At 42.0% G+C, this 20,002-nt stretch overlaps 1 protein-coding gene across 1 annotated transcript in view; it reads left to right on the top strand.

Moving 5' to 3' along the window:
- PDGFRA (platelet derived growth factor receptor alpha) overlaps positions 1-20,002 on the top strand; it is a 34,746-nt gene that overhangs the window by 2,271 nt on the left and 12,473 nt on the right. The window contains exons 2-13 of the mRNA XM_008641425.2: positions 5,051-5,111; positions 6,482-6,796; positions 9,501-9,764; positions 10,472-10,602; positions 11,942-12,113; positions 12,213-12,402; positions 12,906-13,021; positions 13,499-13,625; positions 14,362-14,555; positions 14,986-15,080; positions 15,191-15,323; positions 19,391-19,495. Coding sequence (XP_008639647.1) covers positions 5,063-5,111; positions 6,482-6,796; positions 9,501-9,764; positions 10,472-10,602; positions 11,942-12,113; positions 12,213-12,402; positions 12,906-13,021; positions 13,499-13,625; positions 14,362-14,555; positions 14,986-15,080; positions 15,191-15,323; positions 19,391-19,495 — 1,891 coding nt within the window. The 5' untranslated portion in view covers positions 5,051-5,062. The remainder of the gene's footprint in view (positions 1-5,050; positions 5,112-6,481; positions 6,797-9,500; positions 9,765-10,471; positions 10,603-11,941; positions 12,114-12,212; positions 12,403-12,905; positions 13,022-13,498; positions 13,626-14,361; positions 14,556-14,985; positions 15,081-15,190; positions 15,324-19,390; positions 19,496-20,002) is intronic.

Raw genomic sequence — 20,002 nt, forward strand, 5'->3', positions numbered from 1 at the left:
ATCTCCCAGCAAGGGACTTCGGGTTTAGCTTCTAGTTAACAATGAACATTTTAGAACGGACCCTCAGCTAAACAGTGGTTTAGCCAGCCTCAAAGCTTGGGGAAAAAAAGTTTGAAGAAAAAGGAGACCTCACAAAACACTGGGATTTAGGAGTCCACAAGCAAAACAGCCCTCCCAGCCTGCAGGCACTCTCCTGCTGCTTTTAAATGAGATCCCTTGTTCTGGTACTCCTCTCCAGGCACTGAGGGGCAAGGAGGTGTGCCAGTCCAGCTGCCATCGGACACTGCGGCCATCTTTGCTGTTAATAGTTTGTTATGTACGGGAAATCTTCATGTGGCTCTGAGGGTAATACATAGGTATTAGGTTTCAAGAAAGCAGAAAGCAATAAATATTTTAATAAAATACCTCTCTTCTGTACTACAGCATTGGGCTGGAATTGAAGTAAAGTATATATAGACAGAAAGCCTTGCATAGCCCAGACCTCGCAGATTATTTGCAGCTATACTAGTTGGTCTAAAAATGAGGCTGAAATGTATAACTTTATATGATCCTTGCCTTGCTTGCCTCCTTATTTCATCAGGACTACAATGGAACCTACTTTTGCACGTGAACTCTAAAATTTTTAATAGAAGATGTTTCCCTTTCTTCTTTTAAACACTTAAAGACAAAGGAATGATTTCTGAGAGGTGAATTTTCCTGGTGGTGGCAAAAGTTGATGATAATTAAAAAAAAAACAAGCAAGAAAGCAAGCGATCCTTTCTCTCCCTCTTGCCTTGCTCTCCTGCTTGACTCACCACTTTCAAGCCTATAAAGCTTTGCATGGGCACCCAAGGGAAAAGTTTGCAATAGCTAGGCTTCCTAGTTCTTGTGGTCAACAGAGATGAATATTTTTTTCCTTACAATGCTTCTTAGTGGTTGAGTTGGGATCTGAGGTGTTCTTTGATTTGATTCTGAGGACTGAAGGAAGATGTATTACTTGGAAGTGCCAGGGGTTTTGTTTGTTTGTTTGTTTGCTTTTCCTGTTTTCTGGGACAGTCTGGAAAACCCTCCTTTGATCAAGTGGGAAAATTTAGGCTTTGCAATTCCCCCACCACCTTTAGATCCTAGACTGAGGAACTCTGCCCTGGAGGGTTAGGCTGAAGAATTGGGTCTGAGCAGAAGGCTCATCAGGAGGCAGCCATTGCTATGTGTCCTGCAGAGCCCAAAGTACTCACCAGGAGCCCAGCACTGGCCTATCCTCGATGCATGGTTATTCCTTGGGCTTTTCTTGATGCACGGTTTTTCTATGTACAGGCTATGCTGGATTCAAATATTTGTAAAGGGATGTGAAACAAGCTTCATTTTTGGAGAATATTTATGCCAGTCTTTTTTCATTGAAAACCGTTGAGCCTTTCCCCAGCAAAACCCATCAGACCCACATGTTAGTGCTGCAGGGCAGCGCTGCTCTTGTGGAGAGCTGAGTTTGCAGTTCGGGAACTGAGAACCAAGAAATGTTTCAGGAGGTCCTGTCTGAACATTCACATTCAGCTGGTGACATATACCACAAGAAAGAAATGTCTTTTCTTGGGCTGGCCGTAGCTCTTCCTAGAAAAGATCAGCTTTCCCAGAAGGACAGACTGCCACTCTGACAAAATCACGACTGAAATTACCCAGCCCTCTCATAACAAGGATAATCATATCATTATGTGCCAAGATTTACAATCCAAATACTGTCCTATCACTTATGTAAATACAGAGGAAATGGGACCAGGGTTGGTGTGTTGTTTAGTTTTGTGGGTTTTTTTTCCTTTTTTTTTTAATCACATGAGATTAATAATGTAGGAATTTTGAATTTTAAGTTGATCCAGGAGACCCAGTTTAGACTGCTACGCTGGAGACGAGCGTTGCCTTTTGCCGGACAAGGCATGTGGCTCGTTAATGTGGATCAACATTGCCATCGTGTGGCCACGAGGGTGAACTGCAGTGGCTACGTAGCTGGCAGGAAATCAGCCCAGTAGCCCCCGGTGCTCCGGTACATGGGCTGGTTTTCTGTCTTGAGAGAGGTCTTCGGTTGATTCATAGCAGTATGAAAATAATATATACCCTTGGCTCTTTTTGGTCCCCCTCCGCTCTTTCTCTTCAGGTCATGTAGAGCACTCACCTAGGAATATCATAATTTTCCAAACATATATTTCCATTGAGCTTCTGAACGCTGATTTTACCTCGTCTTCTGCACTGCAGTCAATGAAACCTTCCTTTATAGGAAGCCAGTGCTTACCAGTTAGTGTTTGGAAAATTGACGCCTGACTGATAACAGTTCTTCAGAGTTAGTTTTCTGATTATTTTTTTTTTTTAATCACTAAGGCACACAAGAGAGATATCAGGATTTCAGTCAAAACCTTTCAAAATCTGTGTAAATTCAATGACTGTTCAACCCGGGGCAAAGCCCTGCAAGGAGTTTTGCAAACCCCTCAGGGCATCACCTAGCTTTTACTATACACACCCATGTTTCTATTTTAGCTAGCAATGTCCTAAGTATGCAAGGAATTAAGGTTGGCTCACACTCACATTGTATGTGTCCTGTTAATACTGAGTTTCAGCTTGCATAAACCTACTGGCTTCAGCAAGGCTACACCAAGTTATGGATTGATAGACTAGTGTTAGGAACTGAATCTTATGTGTTTATCCAGGGCTGAGATTTGGACAGTTGGGGACAAAGAGAACCTTTGATTTGATTCTGAGAACTGAAGGAGGGTAAAAGAGCTAAATAAGTGCATACAAAGGTGTATGCGACTGTAAATAAAGAAAAACCAGGATAGGTGTAGCTGCTTGGTGTTGTGGGAATGAGCAAACTCTCTCCTGCCCATAAATGTGAAATTGTGCCTGTAGTAAACCTTGAGTCTAGCATGGATGTGTGAGGGTACGCTGGTGATGGCACTAGCATTCTTAAGTCAGATCCATGATGTAACTAAATTCAGTTCAAATAGGTTTTGAATACAGATGATGGTGAATCCTTAGTATATTATTCTGTCTTTCACAGTGAAGAAGTGTTGCTCCGGGTCTTGATGAGATTAACGGGTCATTGAGGAAAGATCAAAGCTCTGGGTTGTGAAAGAAGAGCCAGATGGAGAAAGCAAATTTAGTTAAGACCTTGAGTTTTTAAACTGCAATGCTACATTGAGACACTCATTGATTTCAGTGTCAGCCCAACCAAGACAGCAAGTTCAAAGTAGCGCTTTGGAAATGCCATCACCTGTATTTACATCACTGGGCTTCAGTCCTCACACACACAGCTCTGCAAGTCCACTTCAGCAGAGCTTCTGGTGTGCAAGACACGAGCTAGCTTTGTTTTTTCTTCTCCTGTGCTGCATCACTTGCACTGAATAGTCTGGCAAAACAACACAAAAGGGGGAGAGATTTGCCTTTTCAGTGAGAAAAGGGAGGGAGCTTGGCAGAAGTGGGGTAACATAGTCTTGTGGATCTTGGGAGATTAGGAGTCAAATCAATAAAGCAGACCATGGTAAGTCTTTAAAGAGTTACAGAGGGTTACTTTATTAGAAAAAAATGCAAGATACAAATGTGATAAAAATGAGTAAGGAGGCCGAAACCGAGGGAATTATCAAAGAGAGACAGATACATAAACATATGGCAATTACTGCTAATTGAAGAATTAGGCAAAATGCCTTGTCTCTGCTGGAACATTGTTGGCTGAATTTCTGAAGGTGTTTGTACATGTTTTTGAGGCAGGTAGTCTTCTAATCCTGCTTCTGAGACCTTTATGTTTAATTTGAGTTTCAAATTCTTTTGCTTTGCAAAGCGGTGCTGTCTGCTCCACCCATTGCAGGAGGAAAGCAGGACTAGATCAGAAACACTCCTTGACATGTTGTAAGCATTTTGCTCCCATATGGCACTGCCACAGTTGTAACAACTAGACGCACCTATGTGCTTTCCTATCTCAGCATCAGGAACTGAATACCAGAGGATGAATAGCAACTCTCCAGAACCTTTGAAAAGTAGTCCCTGTCTTGGCTCATTGTCCTTTATTTCACTCCTTGGTCAGTGTTTCAAATTAGGGGCTCTTCTGTGCAGTGTTTTTTAAATATATATTGGATTTGGGCCAAATCCAGTTGCTATTAGAAGTCACCAACAAAACATCTGTTGGTTTCAGTGGGAGCAGGGATTGTAGGATCTTCTCCTTTAGAAATTACCTAGCATGCTGCTTGAGGGTTTTATGTAGAAATGTCATTACATGGCACAAAAATTACATAGATGCTGATTGCTATTGTTGCCTCTATAAGACAGATGCTTTAGGATTATATGTTTGAAAGCTGAAAAAATTGCATGGGATCTATGACTCTCTGCACTGTTGGGAAAAGAGATGCTCTGTGAATGGCAGTGCTGGCCTACAGTCTGTCATGGATTTATTTCATTAGAAAATTTCAGCATATGTTTTAAATAGCATGTCTCTCAATCAAGGGAATTCTTGCTAAATAAGCAATAAGCACTATTGTATTACATTGTATTCTGTAAGCTATATATACACATATGTACAATGGCAAAACAAAAAGATCACTCTGGGTTGTACTATTTGTAATTAGAGTAGCTTTAAAATGTGCTTTTTCTCCCATAAAAGCCGCTTGCAGCTGAAAGGTCAGAACTTACTGCATGAAGCTGTTACATCTTCATCAATGCTTGTGAGGGTGCTGCCTCTGTGCAGGGGCATTTCTGTGGGCTCAGTCCCAGAGGCTACAGTGGGGAGCAGAGCTGCTTGCAGACTGTTTGAAAGGGACAAATCTGGACTTGGTTCCTTACACTGCCAGTAGAGGGAAGGGGTTATGGTGTCTCGTCTGCCTGTCATCTGTCTGTGGCCACACGCAGCTCGTGGGAGGAGGTGACACGAGTCTCACTGGGCTGTGCTGTGAGTTGGGGTGCCTGGGCCATTCCTCTTTGTGGCACCATGTGGAGTGATGGGAAGCTGCCCTTGGGCACTGCAGAAGAAGAGTCCTCCTAACTCTTATACAGTTGTCAGTCCATTGACTCTCTCTCTCTTGCCTTCTTCTTTCTGTTTCAGTTGTTGGTAGCTATGGGTACTTCCCCATGGACGTTCCTGATCCTGGGATGTTTTCTCACAGGTAATGTTCCTCAGTCCTCTAATCCTCTCCACCCCTAATTCTTCATAAATCCATATTCAAATTTGCATTCATTCTGCCCACAATAACAAATGCCACATGGTTGCCAGCTGGCTACAAACCTGGTTTTTCTGCTTTTCCCTCTGGTGGGCTATGACGAGACCTACTGAGAAGGCAGTACTTTTGCTGGCCCATATCGGCCACTTTGGCGCTCCTGTGCTGATATAACCTCCCACCTGACTTGTCTGACTGTGCAGGGAAAGTGAGCCTGCCCACCTTCGGCTGTCCCACACCTGCCCCACTGGGGATTCTTCAGCAGTGGTGCAGGAGAGGCTGCCTGTGTGGGCTCCCCACATCCTCCCACGCCACAGCACTGCACTGCACTCGCCGGGGCTGCCGGCCCAGCCTCCCAACACCTGCCAAACAAATGGTGATGGGAGGGCAGGGCAGGCTTTTCCACAGGGTGCCAAATATAGAAAGGGCCTGTAGAAAGAGGTAACTCTGGGCAGGAGTGGAAAATGGTTTCAAAGACAGTCCGGATTCCTGGTGGCAGTTTATTGCAGAGAGGGCCAATTTCACGCCATGGGCCTAAGTGTTTGTTTATTGTACAGGTCATTCGGGGGACTGAAACCACAAACATATTTCCTTGGTGAGTTCCTCATTTTGTAGGGTTTGGATCCTCTAATTTTCTTTTTGAGAGTTGGACCTGCACCAACCCACCTGCAAATTACCTAGACTTGCAATCCTGAGCCTGTAATTGGAGATTGTGTCTGAAAACCAGTGCCATCTACAACATCTAGTTCAGTGAATTGCAGTTTTATTTGGCTACAAGCCTTCTGTACATTTTGGCTAGAGGTAGACCTGATGTAGAAGCTCCTGCTCTGGCCCTTTGCAGAAATTGAAGTCAGACGTAAAATGCAAGTGTTAGTCTTGGGAAGTGGTTTCCAAATTTCAGCTGTGAGCTTGCTTGAAGGCTGACAGGACTTCTGGTTTCCTAACCATGGTTGCAAGGAGGTGTGACATACCTTCGACTGAGCAGCCAGGGTGTGGAATTCACTGGTCTGCAGTAGAGCTGTGTACACCTTTGGGGCTGGACAGCTGTGGTGTCAATTGGGAGCTATCTCTAACTTCACTTCTGTCTGTCTTTCACCTCTTGATTTGACAAACAGAAGTCAGCAAGCAAACACTTAACATTTCAAAGGAAAACCATTTGCTATCCCTTGGGCAAAGCTCTGGCTTTTAACAAGGGCAAATTTCCTGGTCTGAAATAGTCAGAAAAAAAAGCTCCTCTGGATCCTATTTGCTTCCTTTCACATCCCCATGCTGAGGCTGTTTTGTGTATTCACATGCTATTCATTTGTGTCTTTTTGCAGGACCATTCATAACATTTTGCCAGCTTCCTCTGCCAACTATTGTTCCCAATAGGAATGAAATGGTGGTACAGCTGCATTCCAATTTCACACTCAAATGCTCTGGAGACAGTGAAGTGAGCTGGCAGTACCCAGTGACCGAGGGAAACCACAGGATAGATATTAGACACGAAGAAAACAACAGTGGCCTCTTCGTGACAGTGCTGGAAGTAGGAAATGCATCGGCGGCTCATACAGGCTTGTATGTTTGCTATTATAACCACACACAAGTGGAGGATGGGGAAGTGGAAGGGAAGGACATCTACATCTATGTGCCTGGTAAGTGGGGGATGCCACAGCTGTACCTGGAGGTTTGGGTGGGAGAGTTGAACCATGGATGTTGAGAAGACGTGTGTTGCTGGTGACAATTTACTGTTAGAGGGAGAGAAATAACCCCAGGGCCATTTCCTAGTGTGTAAATCAAGACCAGCCCCTCTGAATCTGTGGATATGTTCTTTCTTTCTATTGGTTTTCGCTTTTTGATAAGAATTTTATTTCTTAAGAAGAATGATGAACTCACTACTTTAGAGCTGAGGCCTTCTGACCATCAGGGCCTGGAGAGTAGACCTTGGTGGCCAGGTCAGCTCATCTGTGGGAGCATGTCCAGCCTTAAGGTTCACCTGGCTCCCAGGTGGGGATTAACAGAAATGCTAGTCTTTTCAGGGGGAACTTGGGCAGATATCTTGGGATGTGTACTGACCAAACCAGTGCCATGTATGATACTAAAGCTTCTGCCAGATGAGGAAGGCCATATCTTGTTCTTAACCTGCATTATGCTTGAACTGAGAACTGGAAAAAACTCATGTGTGCACAGGGTCTGGGAAGAGTAAAGCAACGGAGATGTCCTGGGGGTGGCTGTCAGAAGGAGGCGAAAGAAGTGTTCTTGCTGGCCAATCTGATGCAAGATTAAACACATGGTGTTACTATGCAGTGCCCTGTAATTTTCAAGGCAAACACAGCCTTCCCAAGCCCTGTGTTGCATTTCTCTTTAGTGGTGGAAAACTGTTGGACTCAGAAGAAATGGCATCCCTTCTTTTTGGAAGTGCCTATTTCCAGCTTTGTTCTCCCACCCCCTTGTTCTGACTGGAAATCTGCTTAAAGGCTTTCCACGATCTCCATGGGATGAAAATCTTTATTGTCATAGCTGAGATAGGCACCAAAGGCTGAGCCACGACTGACTGCTTTTGTAAAGCTCTGTCTGGATGCTTCCTCGGCATTGGCTGGGCTTCAGGGGGTGAGGGTCACAACTGCAGGGCCAGAAGAGATCAGGCCACTGGATTTGCAGTAAATATTTTGAACAGGAAACAAAGGAGAGAAGAAGAGATTGCAAATCATCCTGCAAAACTGCAGTATGTTCTGAAGGAGAGGATGTCTGCAAATGGCAAGGAAGATTCTGGAAGGGCAAAAAGCCAGGAAGCAATAACAGGACTTGTTTTAAAGGGTATTTTGCAGTGGCATTAAGTTTTTGCTGTTGACAGTGTGTGATTCAAGGACAGTGATTCTTCCAAGACTTTCCCTCCATTTGCCACAACAAATGTAAAGTGTTTGTGCTCATTCTTGAAGCAAGATGTTTCAGCAGGGGCTGCCAGCTTTGGCACATATATCTCAATATCCAAGCAGCTCTAACCAAATAACCCGAAGATGTTGTTTATGTAAAGCAGTCTTGTAACTCACACAGTGAAGGAACATAAAGGAAAGAGATGGAAGATTTCTTCAAGAGGACTTTTTGGTTTGGTTTTCGAAAGCCTCTAGACGTCAAGCCTACCCGATTTGCAGGGCAGAGACACCCTGTAATTTTTTCCACTTGCTAACCATCAAGATGTCATAAACGCAGAAACATATCCTTTTCTCCAAATTATAGAGAATGTCTCTGTTTCCACTATAAACTTTGTCTTTACAATTATTCTTCCTGCAGTGAATTAGGAGGGCAATGGGTGGCAGCAACCCACTTTAGCCAGGGAGGATTACGTTGAGACTTCACACAATATCCTATTTTCACTAACAGCACATAGAAAACCAAACTAGGTGAATCCTGTTTCTGTTTTAAATTACAGTGGGAAAATGAATACATGGAGTTGGCAGAGTTTTTGGGATGGAGTGCTGTGTTTGGAATATTGCTACAAAGAGCCTGCCAGTGCAGCAGAAAGTCTATTGTTGGAGAGATTTGGATTGCTATTTATTAAATTTTATTATAAAGCTTTGCACAGAAGCTTCAGGCTAGCAGGGATTATTTGTTTATTCTGATTGGCCAAATGGAGATGATTTGAGAGCTATGCTTTTTGTGCATAATGTTATGCAATTATGTTTTAAACTCAGACTTTGGATTGGCTGGGTAGGAAAGTTGGCATGTATTTTGTTGACTTTGAAAGAAATAAAACTACCAGGTCCTTGTTTGCTTTTTTTCCTAGTTGAATACTATATTTTGAAAACCACATGCTGTGACCATAATTAACTATGTCTCATAACTGTAATGTTGGACATGTTAGAAATACATGAAGATAAGTACCTTGAACTATTTTTGATGAAATGTGGCTTTAGTGGTGTTGAACATAAACAATATGAAACTGACTTCTACTTTTTTTTTTTACTTGGAAAGTATTTGGATTTTTTATTTTATTTTTATTTTTACCCCTGCTTATATATTGGTTAGGAGACAGCTACTAATAAGAAATGGGAAACAATCTAACTTAAAATGATGTGACTTGTGATTAACATATTGGGGAGAGGATCTTTTGTCCTTTTCATTCTGCATCCTGAGTTGTCATAAAGGAACCCAAGCCCTTTCCTGTTTTCTGCTTAGGAGAAATGTCTCATTACATGTCACATGAAATAGTTAAAATGAGATACCACATGAAATTAGAAAACTGGGAGAATGAACTATGCAAGTTTCAGTTATGACTTATAGGTGGTCATTGATATCCAATCCTTGTACGTGGACTTGCTACAAACAAGACAGTGTAATATTACCTCTTGTTTTTTACAGATCCAGACATGCCTTTTGTTCCTTCTATACCAGAAGACCAGTTCATCTTAGTAGAAGAAGGTGATCCCACAGTAATCCCTTGTCGGACAAGTGACCCAGATGCTCAAGTGACTTTAGTTAACAGTTTAGACAAGTCTGTGTATGCTTTATATGACACCAAACAAGGCTTCATAGGGAATTTTCCTGCAGGCTCATACACATGCAAAACAATGGTTAAAGGTGTGGAGTTCAAGTCTGATGAGTTCCTCATCTATATTATAAGAGGTATTTATTTCTGTTCATTTTTTAAAAAAGAAAAAACTGATTGTGTTCTTTCTCCACACTGTAAGAGCCATATTAGGACCAGCATCACAGGGTTATATCAGATATTTCTCTAATGATGAACTCCTTGCTCCTCTGGCAGGTACTGCCAGTTACTTAGTTGCATGTTTACTTAAAATTTTCATGAGAATAACATGTCCCTAACTTAATCTTTTCTCCAAAATCATTGCAAGAAAAATGTTTTGTAGTCCATGTATTTTCATCCTATTTGCTGAAACACAACTTTAAAGGCTGGTGTTTCCCAGTGGCTTTGAACTGTAGACCTTTGGGTAGCCTGAAAAACATAATGATTTAATTATTTTGAAAACATTTTTCCTGGCCATCAAGGAATTCTCAAAGACTCTCAAGGTCACTGATTAGCAAAAGGGGAAATTGCTTTTATACCCAATGCCTTTTTACAGGGAGATTTGAGATAGGAACTTCTAATTGTAATTTTATTTGTGGATAATTTCTTTGTGGGATTGAACTCAATGCCTGTACAGTTCATGCTTTAAATACAAATTGTTTATATTAGTATAGATCAGCAGTACTTTAACTGAATTTTCAAGGTGATTCCTCAGTAGAGGAAGTGAAATGGATATCCTCTGAAACAGCACCATGTGAAAATTGCAGTCTTTTAAAAACTAAATGAGATCTCTCTCTTCCCTTAGCTACTTCACAGCTGCCTGTTGAAATTGAAGCTCTTAAAACTGTCTACAAAACAGGCGAGACCATCGTAGTAACTTGTGTGGTCTTTGACAATGAGGTGGTTAATTTACAGTGGAATTATCCTGGGAAAGTGGTAAATATCTCTCTTTATTTCTTTTTCCTCAATGTTTGTACTTACTTATTAGGCAAGCAAGTGGGGTTGTAAAATATTCTCTCTTATCTGAATGAGGACAGCTGAGGAGACAAAACCAAGTAAGTTCTTTTAATTTTAGGTTACTGTAAAAGAAAGTCAGTCCCAAAAGGTAAATTTGCTGTTAGTAACTAAGCAAAACCTGAGAAGAAGTTGAGGTATGGCTGAGGAAGGAATGCTGTCCCTCAGGTCTTGTGCTGCTGCAAAAAAGAGAAATGTTGTGAAAATAGAAAGATCTAGGTGTGTCGGACATCTGAGTAGAGCTCTGCTTGCTACTGAAGGTCTGAAGCTCTAAAATGGCTCTCTTAAATCCTGGTTCTTGAGGATAATAAAGGACAATGAAGAATCAAGTCTATAATCTTAAGTGTTCTTCATTATGCAGGTGTAAACTGAAATGAGTCTTACAGTCACTGTAATTACTAATGAGAAACATCTAGTAAGAAAATCTTAAAACTTTTGTAGAACCCTGAAATCTTTCAAACTGGTTTAACATCCTTTTGCAGTGAAAACTTTTATTCAGTGAAACTTGGCTAGGGCCAGTTCCAGGCAATTTCAGAGTATCCCATGTAAAAAGTCTGGTTGAAGGAATGGTATAATTGAAGTGTACCTAGCTGTTACTCCAAATCCCACCTTTTATTGAGGTAAGTTACGAGCCCAAGAGGAAAAATTATTTAAGCAAGTTTTGTTTTGTTTTCCATCTTACACATCAGTCTAGTCTCTGCTATATACCACCTTTCAAAACTAGCCCCAGTACATTTTTGTACTAGCCTCTCATGATAACATGGTCCGTCATTCTTACCATCCCTTTACTCTCAGGAGTTTTCTCCTTGTCAATAAATTATTCTTGTTTTGAGAGGATGCAGAACGTAGCATCTAGTAACTGGTTACTTTTTGTCTGGTGAAGGGGATAAAAATTAATCTTACTTCATGGGCACTGAACAAAGGGGAGTCAAGCGTCTTTCACATCTGAGGAAAAGGTAGTGCATAAACAGTGAATCACTCTTTCAAGTTGCTTACCCAATTTTTCAAAGGTATTTGTTTCGTGTGAACAAAATATCAGCTCTCAACCTCCTCAACCTTCTGTGCCCGCCCCCAAAAGGGTCTATTTATAGGCACAGCTTTTCTGTTGTGGCTGAAAAAGGCATCCTTAACTGAGTAAACAAGTCTTCTGCAACACAGGATTTAGATGGTTGTTCTCATTTCAGGGGTATCAAAGATCCTCAATGATGTGCTTTCAGTTCAGTTACTTAAGCAAGGTTTTTTTTCCTTCTCCAAACTACAGAAAGAAAAAGGTCTGATAAAACTTGATGATATCAAAGTCCCATCGCAGAAGCTGGTTTACACCTTGACCATTCCTGAGGCATCAGTGAAAGACACAGGAGATTATGAATGTACTGCTCGGCATGCAACCAAGGAGGTTAAGGAAAATAAGAAAGTAGTCATTACAGTTCATGGTATAGTCTGATTTCAGTGTAAATTATTAACACATTGGAAAACACCATTCTTGAAAAATGTTGCATAGTGTTGTTTACCCAAGGCTTTTTCATTTACAGACAAAGGCTTTGTTCACCTGGAGCCTCAGTTTAGCCCTCTAGAAGCTGTCAACCTTCATGAAGTCAAAAACTTTGTTGTTGATGTGCAGGCTTACCCAGCACCAAAAATGTACTGGTTGAAGGATAATGTGACTCTGATTGAAAATCTTACAGAGATTGTTACTAGTTCCAACAGAGTCCAGGAAACAAGGTAAAAAACCTTCTGACCCTTACTTTGCCATGCTGACTCGAGTTCCTCCCCAAGAAACCTGGGTACTGCTCCTGCTCACTCTTTACACCTCGGTTTGTTGCTCCTTCCTCAGCAGCATTTAAAAATAGTTTATTTGTTTTCTATTCTAAAAGGCGATGTCTAATTTACTTCTTCTTACTCCCTCCATAACATCAACCTCTTCAAGGTTCCTGAGCACTAAACCTCTTCGCTCCCTTCAACATGTCTCCACACCAATAATTTGCAGCTATTTCCAGTAAAATAAGGGCTTTGTCAGGTCCTTGCAGAAAGTAACTAAGGCCGCTTCTTTCTCAGTTGTATGTTGATAGTTATTTACCACTTGAGTAATGACTTTAGTTAAAGGCGTGCTAAAAATGCTAAATGTCACTATGTTGTAATAGCAACATACCCAGATTATGTGTTGCACCAAAATGGATTTTTTATGCCTGTATTAAAAATACAAACAACACCTTGCATTTCTGCAGGTTTCAGAGTATTTTAAAATTGATACGGGCCAAGGAGGAAGACAGTGGATACTACACTTTGGTTGCTGAAAATGAAGATGAGATTAAAAGATACACCTTCTCATTGCTAATACAAGGTAAGGAACCCCAAAGCCTTGCCCTCCAGAAGTCATGCCACACAGCAAAGACTTGATCCACTTACACACTGGATTGCCTGGAGTATGGATATACAAAAGGCATGAACCAGGGTGAGTGGAGGAGTGCGTGTGTGTTAGTCTCTGGAGCTTTTCTACCCTGATCCTGGCTTTCACTTCTGCACTGGCCTTGAGCCAAAAAGAAACTTTATCCTCCCAGCTAAGTTATTCCAGCTGACAGCAGAATGATAGCTAATTTAGCATGACATGGAGACGTGGCACAACTGCAGCACTTCCTTCTCATTGCTCTGGCCTAGAATCCACTCTGTCCTACAGGAGACAAGCACCTCCTGGATGAGTCTGTGCCTGTAGCTCTTGCTAAGATGTTGGCCAAACAACACCTGTCCTGCTTTGAAATTTGAAGTTGTTTTTTTTGTAGGCACTGACAAATAGTTTAACAAACTTCTGACTCCTTCCCAGTTCCAGCTCTGATCTCAGCCCTTGTGGATGATCACCATGGCTCTGCAGGTGGGCAGACAGTGAGATGCTTGGCAGAGGGGACCCCACTTCCCGATGTGGAATGGCTGGTTTGCAAGGACATTAAAAAGTAAGAGGAATGGGTGGTTTCTTATCTGAAAAATGACTTGTATCCTCAATTAGCTTAACATAATTAGCTTTCTGTTCAATAAGCCAACTCTGTGGATTTCACAGTCCTGGTTTGAGTAAGGATTTTGAGAAGTAGCTGTCCCTCCATTCAGGGAATATTTTTAATTTCCCAAATAGTTCAGTCTGCCTCATTACCACTCCTGTGTGTTTCTATATTTTCACTTGTAATTATTCCCCCCTAATTATAATTTTCACCTTCTAAGTATTTTAGACATGTGGTGTAATTGCTCCCATTTTTGCTAGTTCTATACTGGCTCTTTCTGTGTGTACTGGAAAGCTGCTTTTTTCCTTAGGATATTATCCAACAGGGAGGGGTAGATGATGCATGGAAGAAGGCTAGGAGGCTGGGTTCTCCTCTTACTGTGCTGAAACTACTTACTGCCTGGTGGGACGGTTGTCCTCCTAGCCCTGCCCCCAGAAGCCTTGTCCAGTGCTAAGGATTCTGTGAGAAATAGAGATCCATCCAGTGCCATAACTCCACTGGATACACAGTGACACCAAGGTCTATCTCTACCAGACCTGCTGGGCTGCATTGTTGGGCCCTCTAATCAACAGTAAGGAGGACCAGTATGCAAATTATTTTGAGGGAAGAAAGGTGCAGGTTTTTCACAGAGGCAATCTAAAGACCCTTCTGGCTTAAACCAAATGCCTATTTCCCCCATTATTCTTCTCTGCAGGTGCAGCAATGACACCTCATGGACTCTTTTGACTAACAATATCTCTGATATTCACATGGAAGCCCACCTGGATGAGAAAAATATGGTGGAAAGCCAGGTGACCTTCCAGAAGGTAGAGGAAACCCTGGCGGTGCGATGTGTGGCAAGGAATGACCTTGGTGCTGTTACTCGAGAACTGAAGCTTGTGGCTCCCCGTGAGTATGCAATTTCAGCAGCCAGTCCGACCCTCCTCTAACTCACCCCAGTTTTCCTAATGGCTAAAAATGTGAATTGTTGTAGATAGTGAATTAAATTGGATTTTTTTCCCACCCTGGAACTTCTGAGGGTAAGGCATTTTACAGGTCTTTATGGTGCATCTGCTTTTTGCTTACTATGTGGCTCCATAATTCATTTTGCCATTTTATTAGCACTGGCTATGGGACATTCTTCTAGACTATCTGCATTTGGTTTTGAAACAAGATGGCAGAGCAGCTCTGGCCTTGGAAAGACTTTACAGTCACCAGCCTCAGGAACTGCTCCTGCCACTTCTGCAGGACATGGCAACTGCAGTGATAGGAGAGTCTTATGTGTGTGATGTTCCTTGTGGTTCAGGAGGAAAATATGGTCTATCTTCTTACTCCACAGCCTTGAGATCAGAGCTAACGGTGGCTGCTGCTGTCTTAGTGCTGTTAGTGATCGTGATAATTTCACTGATTGTCCTGGTCATCATATGGAAACAGGTAATGTAGAAAAGTATTTCAGTTTGGGTGCTGAGTCCTGCTGGGTTTTGATCTGCTCTAAAGTTGGGTACAGGACTAATGCTTGGTTTTGCATTCAATGTGCTCTGCAGAAGCCGAGGTATGAGATTAGATGGAGAGTCATTGAGTCTATCAGCCCTGATGGCCACGAGTATATTTATGTGGACCCAATGCAACTGCCTTATGACTCCAGATGGGAGTTTCCTCGAGATGGGTTAGTGCTTGGTAAGTTTTCTGTAAGGGAATAACCTCACCCTTCTTTGGGGAGAAATTTAATGACCATTCTGAGGTCTCTGCAGGATTTGCAATGGAAGTTATGGCCACAAAGTCCACAGTCTCTCTGTGTCTGTCTGTTCTCCTCAGTTCTCCTTCCTGATCTTCTTCTTCTACAGTGGCATCAGCCCAGAGGTCTTTGTGTTAGTGTCTCCTGTGCCTCCATTCTAGTTCTCCTCCACATGCCCTGTGTGCAGTGTCCACCCCTATGTGACTTAGGGGACTGTGTCAGTGTTAAATGCCCTTTTGAACACTCACTTCTGCTAAGGCATCCACAAGAAGGATGTCAGTATATTTTATCGCAAGACATTTATATACTTACATGCAGAGGCCAAGAAAATCTGCAACTAGTTATGTAGTTTTATTAAAAATATTTTTTCAATTATTAATCCATGCCACGCACATATCAGTGCTGAGTAACTGCATATTTTTGTGGCTACTGTCCTTCTTCCTTCCCCTTCTGCTTTCTTGCTTTGCTGTTCCTCATTGGAATTCATACAGAATTCAGTCGTAATTACTTCCTCAAGGCTGGCCCAATCTCGCTTTTATATCAATTGAAAGAGTAATGACTATAGAAAATTTTAATGTTCTATCCAAATAGTGCTTTAAACATACAAGGCTTGCCTCTCTTGGAGATATCTGTGCACCAAATTGTATCACAAAACAGAGGAGAAGAAGAAGAAATGTCTTTTGTTTGATATATTTCAACATACTCCCCTGGTGTAGTTCTTCACCATCAGAGAGAAAGAGTTAATTCTTGAAAGAAGCAAGACAAAAATTTCTGGTTCAGGAACAATATCCTTTAATTAAATTCATGTTGCTAATTGAAGACTAGAGGAGGGTGGATGTTTTATGGAATTATGTTATTACAACCCAGACTTTAATTATATGCCTAAATAGGATTTGTCAGATCTGAGTTGTTAAAGACCACCTCTGTGACTTTGTCTCCCTCTGACTCATGAGCACCAGCCTGCTTTAATGCTTTCTTGTTTACAAGTGTATTCAGAATAGTCAGTAACTTTAAAACCCAATGCTCCATATCCTTTTGGCAATCTGGATTGCACAAGTGCTTTTCTTGACATACTTACCCGCTGGCACTTCTGTCATATTAAATTCTTGCTGGTGAGGGGGGACCCTCTTTTGTTTCCAGGGCTGACAATTCTGGTTTGTGTGGATTTTCTCTTATCTAAGTGGGAGATGACAGCAAAGCAATTACACCTTTAGTTCAGGAAGGCTCTGAAGCAGGTTACAAACCCATTTTGGCTCAGCCAGATGAGTGTTTCCCATCCTAGCTGTGTAAGCCAGCTGGCATTTATTTGTTTTTTCTAGCCAGTAGTTCCTGGAGTGCAGTGCTGTGTTAAATGCCAACTCTGAACATTGGCTGGATGGAGCCTCAATTGATAAATTTGGGTTACACTGCAAATTTCCCTTTGCACTCACTGATCCACAGTATCTGCCATGCTGATACTGCTGTTTAAAGGGCCCATGAACTGGTGCAAGTCCAGGAGATGTGTACCAGAAGGAACAGTGCAGTAATGCCATGAGCTGTTTGAACACCACTGCCTTCTCCTGGCTCTGCTGAGAATTAGTGAGGTTCCAGCAGGACTTGGACCTCCTTGTCTAGCTGACAGAGCTGAGAGCAGCACCTTTTGAGGAATGGGGTCTGAGTGCTGCTGCTCAGGATACTAGGGTGGCTGTACAGAGACAGCAGAATTGCTCTCATCACTTCCCAGCAAGCCACTCATTTGTCCTGGTGACCTCAACAAAATGAAATGCTGGTCTGACACAGAATCAGACCCATGCCCATTTGAAAAAGGCAAGTTAAGATTCAAGTCACACAGCACTCAGAGATGTGGTACCTAATTTCATGAGTCTAGACTGGGTAGATTATAAAGTTTGACGCTTGTTTGGCTTTTAATATAGACCAAGAGACTTACTGCTTCATTTGGTGTGGGTTGATTATCCCAGGTCAATTTTAGCAAAAGAAGCACCCAGCTGAGATGGTTGCATCTGGAACAAATTCACAGACTTCACCTTTGTGTTTCTGTTCTCTGAGCAGAGAAGCAGCACCTCTCTGGCAGGCACAGCAGATAAGCTCTGTGGATGGGTACAGAGGCTGAATCAGCTGCTGTTCCTCCATTAGTTTGAGGGGTGTTGAGCTGCTGCTGTGTCTGCACAGTCCCCCTATGGTGGTGAAGCAGCATTGCTCCTTCAGCAAGCAGGTCATAGCAGTGCCTTTATACTGAAAAGTAAACTCCCACTATAATTTTGAGCTTCAATGAAGCACTCATCAAGAATACGATGGCATTACAGATGCTTCCAGTTCTTGAACAGTTAGCTCCCACCTGGCTCCAAATTTCAAATGCAAAAGAAATGGGGCTTGGGCTACATCTGCAGAGAGGGTTGAAAAGGGGAAATAGCAGTGATGGCTCCCTGCCACTCCGGAAGTGCTCTCACTGTCTCCACATGCACCCCAGCCCAGCAGAGGTGATGGAGAGGGAGATGTGTGCCTCATGCTCAGCTGACAATATGGTTTTGGGGAGGAATTGGCTTGTGAAGACAATAAGATCAAGGAGCATCAGCAAATGCCATCACATTCTGAAGGGCTGCATCCTGCCATATGGCTCCCAGGCCTTTAGTCTGAAAAGTTTCAGGGGCCAAATTTCAGACTCGTGTTGTTTGAATTAGTCTGAAATTTAGTGTGAAGCTTTCTCACATTCTGATTGGAAAGGACAACCTTTGGAGCATGGGAATCTTGAAAAGAAATCACGTAGTTTCTGTGGGCATGACAAACTATGCTGTCATAATTTTGGCTTGTCAGTGTTAACTCAGCTAAGCATTCTCTAACCATTTCTTGTGCTTGTTAATGATGTAGATATTGTTAGGCTGGAAATTTTCTTTCAAAAGCATGTGTACAATAAAAGTGGGGGTAGTAACTAGAGGATAACAGAAACATATGGCATTGCATGCCAGATAACACCTTCAGAAGTGTAAAAGGTGACAAGTTCAAACTGCAAACGAATGTCAAAGACAAAATGCTTTATCTCCATAGTAAAAGTCACTACTAATTCTTTCTGTGCTCAAAGTCAAAAAAGTAACATAAAATCAAAGTGACAGCTTGTCAGGCATATGATTATATTCTGGCATCTGGACCTCATGCAGGTTCATTCACTAAGTGTTGCCTTGATGAACTTGGTTTTCAATGCAGAAGCTATGAAATACAGTATTTTGGAGTATGTTTGTACAGTTCATTTTTCTCTAAAATATTGCTCAATCTGTACACAATTCTTCTGGAGATTGTATCCATATTAGAAGACAGGATATATTAATCCAAAATTTTTGTCTAAAGTGATTTGTGGGAAGAGTAAAGGATCTATAAACATTAGGTGTTTCATTGCAGCACTTGGAAATTTGCAATACAATTTATTCCAGCAGATGAAACACACTTGTACATTAAACTTCAGAGAAGTCTCCCTTCATACATGGTCAACATGCATTTCAGCTTCTTGCAGATCTGCAGTGGTCCTGCCTGTCTATTTCTGAATGTGCTGTTGATGTGCTTTAGTCCATTTTACTGCAGGATGTATCCAGCATTACAAAATAGAACAAAACTACAGCTGAGGGACCCAATTCAGATTTGTAAGTCAGGTACACACCTATATTTTAATCAGGTGATGACTGAGGCAAAGAGGTCAGCTTGAGCCTAGGACAAGCCATGATTAGAGAGGATAAAGTGAAGATGGCAGGGTACAGGAAGAAATGAATTTCAATGAGCTGAGCTTCCAGGTGCAGGTGTGCTCTTGATGTTTGCTTGCATCTTTTTAAGAATTGTACTTAATGACAGTATTTCATATCTGCTTTTTCTGCTTAGAAACAACAGGAATAGAAATAATACCAGTGGTCTGGCTAAGGGAATGTGCCCTTTCCACACAAGAATCAACTTGCAGAGGAATGGAGACAGGAAAGGAGCTGAATTGCTGTTACTTTCTGAAATAAATAATGCTCTCCTTTGTGTTCAGGTCGGATCCTTGGTTCGGGTGCATTTGGAAAAGTAGTTGAAGGGACTGCATATGGACTGAGTCGCTCTCAGCCAGTGATGAAAGTAGCTGTGAAAATGCTGAAACGTAAGTCATCATGGTTCCATTTCCCAAGCTAGGTAGGGCAGGTTCCCACAGGGTTATTCAAACATTGCTTGTTATAAATTAATTCTTCGTATCTAAAGTTGAAAATGAATGGTGGGATGACTGGCTTTTAAAATTATATGTTAGATTGTTTTATGGCATTTCAAGCATGAAGGTACATGGCTTTTGAAAACATCCAAAGTTCAGGTTTAGCTGAGCAGCCACAATAACTCAACAAATACTGAGAAAGCTAAAGTAACCATGAATGTCTGTGAACAGATGAGAGCTACACAACAAAGGGAAATAGGCAGGTCTTGTGTAAGAATCTTAAGTTCACTGAAGATTTCCTCGTTCATGAGAACTGAGAATCTGATGCAGTGATTCTGTAGGAGCCATGGAGCGCTTGCTTGTGTTGAATGAGCAGCTTGTAGAGTGCTTCTGTGCCACAGTACACCCCTGGAGAGGAACAAACAGACTGGGTCAGCTACTGAGCCACATCAAGTGAGTCCC

This window comes from Corvus brachyrhynchos, unplaced genomic scaffold, assembly GCF_000691975.1.
Source record: "Corvus brachyrhynchos isolate BGI_N302 unplaced genomic scaffold, ASM69197v1 scaffold17, whole genome shotgun sequence".
In the NCBI taxonomy this organism is placed as follows: domain Eukaryota; kingdom Metazoa; phylum Chordata; class Aves; order Passeriformes; family Corvidae; genus Corvus; species Corvus brachyrhynchos.